The sequence below is a fragment of the Mustelus asterias genome, chromosome 26 (assembly GCF_964213995.1).
Source record: "Mustelus asterias chromosome 26, sMusAst1.hap1.1, whole genome shotgun sequence".
In the NCBI taxonomy this organism is placed as follows: domain Eukaryota; kingdom Metazoa; phylum Chordata; class Chondrichthyes; order Carcharhiniformes; family Triakidae; genus Mustelus; species Mustelus asterias.
The window spans coordinates 21850426-21863277 of NC_135826.1; the positions used below are offsets into that span (position 1 = coordinate 21850426).

The following is a 12852-nucleotide window of genomic DNA, read 5'->3' on the forward strand; positions in this document are numbered from 1 at the left end:
ATTCGCACGTAGAGCAAGGACAAGTGAAGTGAGATGGGTGCTGATTGCTCACAACATTGACTGTGACAGCTGTGCGCCCAAAGTGTAAATATGTCTTTTCTTTTTAGCATTCAAAGTTGATGACAGTTCTATTAATATATAAATAATTAAGCATTTTCTATATGAAGTACTAAATGTATTTAATCTTATTCATGGGGTCCCGGTTCGTGAACAAAACCCAATTTCAATCTCGCAGCCCACTGAGTTGAAGGGGGGGTCACTCAGGGAGCCCATTAGGTTGCCCATCACTGGCTTAGAGGCCAAACAGACTGAGAATCTAAAAATCTTGAACCCTGAAGGCAAGAGCGAACCCTCTTAACATTTCAATGCAATCACAAGCTCCAATCAATCTGTATGTCAAAGTACATAAGTGTCCTAATAAAGTTACTACCACGCTCTCTTCCAACAACAAACACTAACATTGTTAAAACAATGGCAGACCTAACCCTTCTGCTTATTCAGAAATGCTCTCTCAGCCAGGCCACTGTTTAGAAAGTCACAAACTGAAATCAGTCAAACTCGCTCCCATAGGGAAAGACTGATTGCCAGGTGAGCTGGACTGCCAACTAGTGATTACATTTCTTGTTGATGTGTTGACTCATCCAGGGGCAAAATTCCATGGGCACCGGCCATCCAGCTGTAACCTCATCTAATTGGCTGCCCTTTGCATAGGCTTGGACAGTGAATGTCAGCACGTTGAAGAAGTATGGGAGGCGAGAACAAGGGGTCGATTTTTCCTCTTCATATCCAGGGTGATGTGGCCAATTCCAACACTCAAAACCACTGCCCAGGCTAGAATCAGGCAGCTCAGCATAGCTGGAAATCGATCGGAGCACCAACAACATCGAGGTAAGGCTCGGAGCCACTCAGGGCAGCTAATCTGCCAATCTGAAACATACGGGTATCCACAAATAAAATATTTCTGTCATTGAGGAGAGGGGAAAGGACAGCAACTTCTTTACAATCCAGAAAAAAAATGATCTCAATTTGTAAACCCAAAGTGTTTCACAGTCAGTGAAGTAGAGACGCTGTTCATTGACTCCCTACAGTGCAAAAGGAGGCAGTTTGGCCCATCGGGTCTGCACCGACCACGCTCCCACCCAGGCCCTATCCCCGTAATCCCACGTATTTACCCTGCTAGTCCCCCTGGCACTAAGGGGCAATTTAGTTTGGCCAATCCACCTAACCTGCACACCTTTGGACTGTGGGAAGAAACCAGAGCACCCGGAGGAAACACACGCAGACACGGGGAGGACATGCAAACTCCACACAGACAGCGACCCAAGCCGGGAATCGAACCCGGATCCCTGGTGCTGTGAGGCAGCAGTGCTAACCACTGTGCGATATAGAGAACCATTACACACTCCAACCTTCATGCCAAAATCTGAAAACAGAATTACAAGCTTGACACACTGTTATTGTTCTATGGTCTGGTATAGAGCATACTGACAATGACAGAGTCTAGTTGAATTACATTAAAGAGGCATTGCTAGCATTATGAAGTTGCTTGGTGCAGCCCGTTGGTTTCCATCAATCCACAATGAAAATGCTTTATTGTGTTGAATTACTTTAGCCTAAAAACAAGCGAAGGTTGATTACTGTTCCTTGCTCAAAAAAGCAAAAAAGTAAATAAAGGTTAAAAGTGGCCTTTTATTCTGAATATCATAGACGCACAATTCCCACATGAATTTGCCTTTTGAGAGACATTATCATGGAATGATAGAATCCCGACAGTGCAGGAGAAGGCCATTCAGCCCATCCTGCACCGCCAACAATCGCATCCTGGCCCTATCCCAGTAACCTCACTAATCCCCCTGGCACTAAGAGGCAATTTGTCATGGCCAATCAACCTAACCCGCACATTTTTGGAGTGTGGGAGGAAACCAGAGCACCCGGGGAGAACGTGCAAACTCTACACGGACAGTTACCCGAGGTTAGAATTGAACCCGGGTCCCTGGCGCTGTGAGGCAGCAATGCTAACCATCGTGCCACCCACAGATCTCATGGTCAAGGAAATGTTCGATACAACCAGTCTGTCTGTCTTCCTCTTCGAGTTCTCTGCCTGAAGACAGGTCTGACTCACAGCCACGATCTGCACCACTGATCGGGCAAAGAGACAGGTCCCAAATCCACCCCAGACGGAATGGGGATCGAACTGTGTTGTTGTTGGCAGTAATCTGATATCGACCAGCCGTCCAACAAACTGAACCAACCAGCAACCCCAAGGAGCCGGAGCTGCTGTGGCAACATACAAGTAGTAGCCCGGAGCACACTGTCCGTACATGTAGTAGCCTGGAGCAATGAATAGTGATGGTAAAGATGCAAATTTCTTTACATCACACGGATGAGAAGGAATCTCGCACCAATAGCAGGCAGTAAGTCTGGGAATGTTGGAAGGATTTACAAATTGATACTTAACCCGCTTGGCCACATTATGAATGCACCTTCCTTAGCCATCAAGACCAGGATCTGGAACTGCAGTTTTTGGCTCAGAAGCAGGGAGGCTATACACTGCACCACAAGACCACTCGTCTTAACAAGAGTCAAAAATAACCGGTAGGATCATCAACCCTTCGACAGGATAAAATGAAACATGGGAACTCTGAAGTAAAACGTGGAACACGAGAGCAGAATGTCAAAAGTCTGACAGAGAAAGTGAAGGATTACAGCAGAAAGTTTATCTTTTTCTCATCTTCCAGGATGCTTTTATTCTGCAACTTCAGCATCAATGGTTAGCACCGCTGCCTTCACAACGCCAGGGACCCGGTTCGGGCCGCTGTCTGTGCAGAATCTGCACGTTCTCCCCGTGTCTGGGTGGGTTTCCTCTGGGTGCACCGGTTTCCTCCCACAGTCCGAAAGACGTGCTGGTTAGGTGCATTGGCCATACTAAATTCTCCCCGAGGTGTACCCAAACGGGCGCCAAAGTGTGGCGACTAAGGGATTTTCACAGTAACTTCATTGCAGTGTTAATGTAAGCCTGCTTGTGACACTTTAAACCTTTGTTGTGAAGCTAGTTCAAGTTTGAAGAGATATCAAACTTCCAGTATAACTCAGGAATCAGATCCGTATTGAGTTTGGAGCAGTGTAAAACCAGTAAATTTATCACTGCTTCAAACTTCAAAAGGAAGCTGGGCCGGTTAAGTGCATTGACCTGAACAGGCGCCAGTATGTGGCGACTCAGGAAATTTCACAGTAACTTCATTGCGGTGTTAATATAAGCCTACTTGTGACTAATAAATAAACTTTAACTTTAAATATCCCCTAAAGCACAGTATCACAGTGTCAAATCTAGCTTAAAAAGTATGGGAGAGGTGCCTTAAGCTCCCATGGCACTTCTGAAGTTTACTTAGGTGTTAAATTCAAAGTTCAGCACATATTTGCTTCCACCGTGCTGTCCAATTTAATATATATGTTTAATTGCTGAGACAGGAGCACTGTGCACACACCTGCAGCCAAATGTGTTCAAGTGTTTTATTCTGGTTTGAAGAATCGCAGTTCAAGCCAGGCAGTATAAACATGGGAACTGCCCTGCTGATACCAGCAGTTTAAATATTATTATAGCATCAGGTGCTGACTAACTTGCTGTTCATTTTCACTATTTTCTATTTTGAATTTTTTTTTCAGAGACCTGCGAGACTCCAAAAGTGGTTTCAGCATCATCTCAACTTGTGTCAAGTATTTCTCAGTTAGAAAGTGCTGCTTTAATCAAGAAGCCACAAAAACGCCACAATTCAGGTAATACTGTACACGTTCAATAATATGCCCCTGTACGCAAGTTGCCCAGAAATTACATGACCTCTCTAACACAGGAGGAAACACAAGCAGGTTGCCGTAATGAGCAGTTGCCAAATTGATTCATTTCCAATTAATTTTCAGAGTAACTTCATTGCAGTGTTAACATAAGCCTACTTAGAATCATAGACCCCCTACAGCGTGGGTGGCCATTTGGCCCATTGAATCTGCACCAATCACAATCCCATCCAGGCCCTATCACCACAACACCATGCATTTACCCTAGCTTGTCCCCCTGACACTAAGGGGCAAATTAACATGGCCAAACCACCCAACCCGCACATGTCTGGACTGGGGGGGGGGGAACCAGAGCACCTGGAGGAAACCCCCGCAGACATGGGGAGAACATGCAGACTCCGCACAGACAGTAACCCAAGCCGCAAATCAAACCCCGGTCTCTGGCGCCGCGAGGCAGCAGCACCAACTACCGTGCCGCCTGAAACCTGTGACACTAATAAATAAACTTTAAAATAAAAGCTTGGGTGCAAAATCCAGCAATAGTACCATGTACCCAGGTGAAATCACAGTGGTTAGCACTGCTACCTCGCAGCGCTAGGGACACGGGTTCGATTCCCGGCTTGGGTCACTCTCTGTGTGGAGTTAGCACATTCTCCCCGTGTCTGCGTGGGTTTCCTCTGGGTGCTCCGGTTTCCTCCCACACTCTAAAGATGTGCAGGTTAGGTGAACTGGCAATGCTAAATTACCCCTTAGTGTCGGGGGACTGGCTAGGATAGGTGCATGGGGTTATGAGGGTAGGGCCTGGGTGGGATTGTGGTCAGTGCAGACCCAATGGGCCGAATGGCCTCCTTCTGCACTGTAAGGATTCTATTTTGAGTGTGATTTAGAAAGTTGCCATGAAAATTTGAGGTTTGATCTCCCACTTGGTAAAACCTGCCTGTTTACACTGCCTGTGATTTGACGAGAAGTAGACCACAATTAGCTGTGAACACAAATTAGCATAATGAGCCTACTCCTGTGACAAACCAACAAGAATCTGAAGCATGGCGACTCTGAAACTTTTTGAAGGTCAAAGGAGTGATAATTCTTCAATTTTCAATCTTGTTTTCAACTGCCTCCTTCCTATCCCTAATCTCCCTTGAATCACATGACACTCCGAAATATCCATGTTCCTCTAATTCTGGCCTCTTCCCCAATTATGATTGCTCCCCCATTGGTGGCAACTGGACTTTTGGCAGAGTTCCAGGGTGGGATTTTTCTGCCTCGCTCGCCCCAAAGCAGGAAATTCCCGCCCGAGGTCAACGAACCTTTGCATGGTCCACCCCGTTCGCTACAATTCCTGTGACAGGCGGGATGGGAATATTCCGTCCCTAATATTTCATTTTATCCTAAGGGTTTATGATCCTATCCATTTATTTTTGACACTTAAGTGGCCTTATGGTGCAGTTCTAAGTCTCTCAGAACCAGAAACTCCAGCTCAGTGCCTTCAATTGCCTACGTCCTAAGCTCTGGAATCCCCTCCCTACATTTCTCTGTCTCATTTTCCTCCACTTCTTAAAGCCTATCTTATTGACCAAGCTTTTGGCCGCCTGATCTGATAGCTCCGATGTTGCCCAGAATCATACTTTTGTCTTAGAATGCTCTTGCGAGCACCCAAAGATATTAAGTGGGCCTTAATGCCTTCGACTGAGGCAATTAGATCACATGGCCATAAATTAACCGCTTTAAGGGGTCCATTGAGAAAGATACTGCTGCGAATACTGTGAATGTTGTAAGGGTCTGGCATGGTAGCACAGTGGTTAGCCCTGCTGCTTCATTGCGCCAGGGACCTGGGTTCGGCTCCCAGCTTGGGTCACTGTGTGGAGTTTGCACGCTCTTCCCGTGTCTGTGTGGGTTTCCTCCGGGTGCTCCGGTTTCCTCCCACAGTCTGAAAGACGTGCCGGTTAGGTGCATTGACCCAAACAGGCGCTGGTCTGTGGCGACTAGGGGAATTTCACAGTGACTTCATTGCAGTGTTAATGTAAGCCTACTTGTGACTAATAATAAATAAAACTTTCAAAAAAACTACTCCAGGAAGAAGGGATCCGCTTTGAACGTGAATAGATGTCCTAGCTGTGCTCTGCAAGACTCTTCAGACAGGGGACTACAAATCTCTTTCCACTTATAGCAAACCCATGTATCAACCAATACTTTAGAGGTCAGCTAGCTGAGTTATTACTACTGCTAGCACCCGCTCACACCTGGACCCCCAACTCAACTCCTAATGCACCAGCAATTCAATGTTTGCATTGCTAGTCTTTGTAAGCCAAACTGCACATTTGTGGCCATGTTGACCTGTGTCCCTGCCACAACTATTGGGTCAGGTAGTCTCTTACAGATGAACCCTTTTTGAAAGATTCAATGTCAGGGATCGTTCTGGGAGGATACTGGAGGACGAAGGCAGCCTCTTGAAGCAGATGCTTTACCTACCCACTCACCAAATCATTTTATGCCAGACACAGCAATGCTGATCATGACAGATTGTTGCACTTCCAAGGGCGAGGTAGTCAGAAGCCCTCCGAGTTAATGTCTAGCAGAACCAGCCGAAAGATATAGCTTCACCAGAAATGTGCCTTAAACCTCAAATCTCAATCTCCTCCACCAGCACAAACCTAAATTTCTCCAGTCCCAGTGCACCAACTTCCCAATTTGGGGCCCATTTTGACCTTTGACTCCGTACTCATCAGCAATTGGACTAAGATAGACGCCCCGAGGTTTATTCAAACAGTTAATGAACGTCAAGATAATGAGGCTCAACCCTAACTCTTCTCAGCAGGGAGCTAGATTTTCATTAAAATCCATGTTCAAAGGGCAGCACAGTGGTTAGTACTGCTGCCTCACAGCGCCAGCAACCCGGGTTCAATTCCGGCCTTGGGTGACTGTGTCGGGTTTACACATTCTCCCTGCGTGCGCGTGTGGGTTTCCTTTGAGTGCTCTGGTTTCCTCCCATAGTCCAAATTTGTGCAGGTTGGGTTGATAGGCCATGGTAAGTTGCCCCTTAGTGTCAGAGAGACGAGCAGGGTAAATATACGGGGATAGGGGCTCGGTGGGATTGCTGACAATGCAGGGTCGATGGGCTGAATGGCTTCCTTCTGCACTGTAGGGATTCTCAGGGCAGTAAATATGGTGCGTTGTGTTAATCCTAATGTTATTGGCTGGGCAACGAAGATGGGATTGCAATCCTATTCCCAATATCATTACGTCAATATTATTGAAAACATGTTTAAATAGTTGTGGCCATTATTCAGTATTATTACTGGCCAACCTGCTGCAGCTTCAGGCAAAAATCCAAAATGCCACAAAGGAAAAACAGACTAAGTTAAAAAAGACACAAGTCAGGAGCATGGTAGAGTTCGCCGCCCGGACTGGACTAGTCGGGTGCAGCTGTAACGATGCTCCGGAAGCTCAGAACAATTCACAGCAAAAGCAGTCTGCTGCTTGATTGGTTATCTATTCACCACTAGCAGACTGTGGTTGTAGCCTTCACTACTACAAGTGCACTGCAAGCACTCACCAAGGCTTCTTCGGCAGCATCCCCTAAATACTCAATCACTACCATTGAGAAGGGCGAAGATTGCAGGTGCATGGAAACGCCACCACTGCAACGTGCACCCAAAGCCACCAACTATCCCGACTTTTCCATTCCCAAATCATTGTTGGATCAAAGTCCTGCAGCTCCCTGCTTGACAATGCTGTGGGAATGTCTTCACCCACATGGCCTGTAGCATTTCAACATGATAGCTCACCACCAACTAGAGATGGTCAACAATGGCTGGTCATGTCGTAACGATCTATATTTCAAGACTGAATGAGTAAAATGGAAAATATCTTTCACTAGAGCCTTTACTTCCTTTTAAGGGTGACTTTAGTCACTTAAGAGACTTTGTGGATTGAGGATATTCTGAAGGACACCTATGAATTCTGAGCTATAATAAAAACAGAAACTGCTGGAAAAATCAGGAGGGTTGGCAGCATCTGTGGAGAGGGAAAATAAAGTTAACATTTCAAGTCCGTCAGACGTCTTCAGCTCTGGAGAGGTCATACGGAGTCGAAAAGTTAACTATGCTTCTCGCTCCACAGACGCTGCCAGACCTGCTGAGGTTTTCCAACAGTTTCTGTTCTTATTTCAGATTTCCAGCATCTGCTCTTACTTATCGGAATTTTGAGCATTGCTTTAGCTGATTTTGTCACACTCGCTCAGTCCAGATGTTTGCATAGTCTGCCTGCCAACTATAGGGTGACAGGGTCCTACCCTAACGAGTCCTGTACAGGCAGCATGGTGGCACAGTGCTTAGCACTGCTGCCTCACAGGTCTGTGCACTGTTGGAGAACAGATATCCACTCCATCTGACGAAGGAGCTGTGCTCCGAAAGCTTTTGGTATTTGCTACCAAATAAACCCGTTGGACTTTAACCTGGTGTTGTGAGACTTCTCACTGTGCCTCACAGCGCCAGGAACCTGGGTTCAATTCCCGGCTTGGGTCACTGTCTGTGCGGAGTCTGCATGTTCTCCCCGTGTTGGCATGTGTTTCCTCCAGGTGCTCTGGTTTCATCCAAAAGTCCAAAAGATGTGCTGGTTAGGTGCACTGGCCGTACTAAATTCTCCCTCAGTGTACCCGAACAGGGGCCGGAGTGTGGCGACTTGGGGATTTTCACAGAAACTTCATTGCAACGTTAATATAAGCCTACTTGTGACACTAATAAATAAACTTAAAACTTTAAGCTTATCATCCAAACGAGGGGGCCAGATTTGAAAGGTTAGCTCCGATTCTCCCTCCACAGATGCTGCCAGATCTGCTGAGTGCTCTCAGTATTTTCTGTTTTTATCTCAGAAATGCAAGAGCCCACGGACACTAAGTACATTTGCACCTCACGTCCTCAGGGCTCAGCAGCCAATGAAGTGGTCATTATTGTGGTGAAGACAGTAATAAGTATCAGCAGCATTAGAACAACTTAAAGCCAATGTGCAACCAGCTAACCCCAAACCACCCAAATGTTTCTCACATCAACTTCTACAGACGCACCATAGAAAGCATCCTCTCCAGATGTATCACAGCTTAGTATGGCTCATGCTCTTTCCAAGGCCATAAGAAAGTACAAAGGGTCGTGAACGAAGCCCAGTCCATCACTCAAACCAGCCTCCCATCCATTGACTGTCTACACTTCCCGCTGCCTCGGAAAAGCAGTCAGCATAATTAAGGACCCCACGCACCCTCTCTTCCACCTTCTACTGTCAGGAATAAGATACAAAAACCTGAGATCACGTACCAACCGACTCAAGAACAGCTTCTTCCCTGCTGCCATCAGATTTTTGAATATACCTACCTTGTATTAAGTTCATAAGCTATAAGAGCAGAATCAGGCTCATCGAGTCTGCTCCGCCATTCGATCATGGCTGATATATCCTCATCCCCATTTTCCTGCCTTCTCCCCATAACACTTCAACCCATTACCAATTAAAAATCTGTCTAACTCTTCCTTAAAATTTACTCTGTCCCAGCATCCACCGCACTTTGGGGTAGCGAGTTCCACAGGTTCACAACCCTTTGGGAGAAGTCATTTCTCCTCAACTCTGTTTTAAATTTGCTAACCCTTATCCTAAGACTATGACCTCTCGTCCTAGAATGCCCCACAAGAGGAAGCATCCGCTCCACGTCTACTTTATCCATATCTTTTATCATTAAGCTTATCTTTCTTTACACCCTGGCTATGACTGTAACACTACATTCTGCACCCTCTCCTTTCCTGTGAATGGTATACTTTGTGTATACCGTGTATAGCACGCAAGAAACAACACTTTTCACTGCATACCAATACATGTGACAATAAATCAAATCAAATTGTCACAGTTAAATATAAGAAACTCCATCTCGAGGTAGTTTAAACAGAGCCCCCCTCCCTCCCGCCCGCCTCAGCCAACAACATGCCAACTTGCAACACACATGGTTATTTTCTACATGGATGGAAATTCTGATATTGTTACAATGCTGTTGTACCTAAGCGGTGCTTCTTACCTCTGAATGTGCCTTGAAGTAACACGTATGAGGAGATACTGTACAATACTTCCTTCTGCTGTAAGGAGGTTGGGAATCAGGGACACTTTATATTCAGCATTTTAGCTGTAGTGCACACCCCACCCCGTGCGTGCGTCCCTCTATCTCTCTCTGTCCTCAAAGAGCGTTCACAACCGGCCCAAGCCTTAATTTTAACTCACATTGCAAAAACAAACACCACGCAAGAGCACACAGGGTGGCAAATTTTCCACAGATAATGCAGTTTCAGAAGTTATCAACAAACTCCTCGCTTTAAAAAAGTTGCCAAGCGTTACCAATAAAAAAAAGCAATTCACTTACCCACAATCACACACAGCACATCAACGAACACGAAAATATTTCTCTTCTCGAACATCTTGCCAGGGATTGAAAGGTTGGCCACGGTCAGACCCCACGGTCTTTCTGAAGCTGCGATATTTAAGAAAAGCAAGAAATAAGAAGTTTGTAGCAACTTTTTTTAAAACCGCACAACACAAGTGGGGGAGGCGGGAGGGGGGAAGAAAGTGCCAGCAACCTGAATTTCGAGTTCTTCCGGAATCTAAGGTACCTGTCTCAATCTGCAGTCGCCAGGCTGACTAGTTTGGACTTCTCCTGTTGACTCCAGTCTCTCCGCTCCGTTGGTCAGTTTCACTGGAGAAGGGCTTGAAACTCACACATCGCAGGGGGAGGATCGGGAGCTGCTGTCTCCTCGCAACAAGCTATTGCTCTCTTTTGTTCTTCCAAATCTCGCCCCGCACCAGCAACAGGGGAGGAAGAGAGAGAGAGAGATTAATTAATGAACCTTCAGTTCGTTCTTGTTCTGATCCCAATTCTGGGAGAGGGGAGGAGGAGGAGGGGGTGGTGTGGGAAGCATCTGACGTGGTGGCTGGGAGAGTGGTGAAAGGATTAAGGGTTCCTCCCCGGCAGTGAGAACGAAGTTCAGTTCTGGGCAGTGCTCGAACGGTGAGGCAACTGCTGATCAAACAAAACAAACCCTTCCCCTGGCTTTCCCTTCAACTCAAAAAAAAACAAGGAAGCGACGGCGTGTCTCTCCCTCTCCAATTGCAAGAGTTACATTGTGATGCGTTCAGCACACCTTAGATACAGTTCAAAGTCTAATGGTGTGGCTGGTTTTTTTTGGGGGGGGGGGGGGGAACGATTCATCCTGATTACAGGGTGTGTGCTGTCACTTACATATCTGAGTAAAAATCAGATCTTTTCTACAGCAACCCCCCTCCTCCCTCGTTTTGGTATTTAAATTTAACATTTACACCTTGGCAAAGTTACACTTAGCACGTCAGATAGATGTACAAGTTTCCAATATTCCAAAGGTATCCCAATGTGGTCTACTTTTCTCTCTGCACATTTACAAAGGAAATTTGGCTATCTCAATTTAAGTTTTTAAGTTTATTTATTCGTGTCACAAGTAGGCTTACATTAACACTGCAATGAAGTCACTGTGAAAATCCCCGAGTCGCCACACTCCGGCGCCTGTTCGGGCACACTGAGGGAGAATTTAGCACGGCCAATGCACTTAACCAGCACGTCTTTCGGACTGTGGGAGGAAACCGGAGCATCTGGAGGAAACCCACACGGACACGAGGAGAAGGTGCAGACCCTGCACAGACAGTGACCCAAGCCGGGAATCGAACCCGGGTCCCTGGCTCTGTGAGGCAGCAGTGCTAACCACCGCGTCGCCCTTTAGTACATCAGATGTACAGGTTTCAAGTATCATTTCAAACATTATACAAGCTCAAAGGTATCCCAATGCAACCTACTTTTCTCTTTGCACATTTATAAAGGAAACTTGGCAATCTCAATTTGCCGCTCTATAATTGCACCCTCTCACTCGGAGGCAGGCTCGAAGGGCTGAATTTGCCTACATCTGCCCCATGTTCCTTTAAAATAACTATGTTCCTATGTTCCTTTAAAATAACTTTAAAATAAGACAACCTTTAAAATAACTTTGCAACATTTGTAAGGACTCATTGTAAAGTGTTTCCTTGACTGTCGAAGCACCTCAGAGTGTTACTTGACGTAGGTAAAGAACCTGAATATTATTGCATTTTGTGCGATGGCCATTTTGCAATGTTTGTAATGTTCTTGCAGATTTCTAATGAATAAAGTATATTTTGGTGAAAAAAGAATCTGCACCACAGAGAATCTTTAATGGGCTGACCAACTCTGTACCAGTTCCAAAAATGTCAAGGGTATTTAAAAACATATATATGGAAAGAATGTATGACTTTAAAAGGGGGGTGGGAATAATGTTTGCACATCTCAATCCAGTTATCCCAACCCTTTCACCTGTGTGTTTCTCCTCCCCTGTTTGAATGGCCACAGTAGGTTGATTGATGTTGGTCCACACATACTGGTAGCACTGTTCCCTCGGGACTTGAGGGGAAGAGATTCAAATCCCTGTCCAGCACTTACGAATATAGTTTAGCACCAGGGCAATGCTGCACTGTCAAAGATACTCTACCTTTGGATGAGACTCCAAAGAGGCTTTCTTAGGTGGAACCCTGATAAATATATATATCTGCTATTTGTAATATATATAAATGATTTGGAAGAAGGTGTAACTGGTGTAATCAGCAAGTTTGCGGATGACACGAAGATGGCTGGACTTGCGGATAGTGAAGAGCATTGTCGGGCAATACAGCAGGATATAGATAGGCTGGAAAATTGGGCGGAGAGGTGGCAGATGGAGTTTAATCCGGATAAATGCGAAGTGATGCATTTTGGAAGATATAATGTAGGGAGGAGTTATACAATAAATGGCAGAGTCATCAGGAGTATAGAAACACAGAGGGACCTAGGTGTGCAAGTCCACAAATCCTTGAAGGTGGCAACACCGGTGGAGAAGGTGGTGAAGAAGGCATATGGTATGCTTGTCTTTATAGGACGGGGTATAGAGTATAAAAGCTGGAGTCTGATGATGCAGCTGTATAGAATGCTGGTTAGGCCACATTTGGAGTACTGCGTCCAGTTCT

The 12852-nt window shown here is 45.8% G+C and overlaps 1 protein-coding gene across 2 annotated transcripts in view; it reads right to left on the bottom strand.

Moving 5' to 3' along the window:
* Positions 1-10976, bottom strand: part of LOC144479509 (phospholipid phosphatase 2-like) — a 129691-nt gene extending 118715 nt beyond the window's left edge. The window contains exons 1-2 of one of the 2 annotated variants that reach the window (XM_078198251.1): positions 10428-10976; positions 10181-10288 (exon numbers count right to left, since the gene is read on the bottom strand). In XM_078198251.1, coding sequence (XP_078054377.1) covers positions 10181-10235 — 55 coding nt within the window. In that variant the 5' untranslated portion in view covers positions 10236-10288; positions 10428-10976. Of the gene's footprint in view, positions 1-10180; positions 10289-10394 lie in introns of both variants that reach the window. The other variant, XM_078198252.1, reaches the window with a different exon arrangement.
* Positions 10977-12852: the final 1876 nt, after the last annotated feature.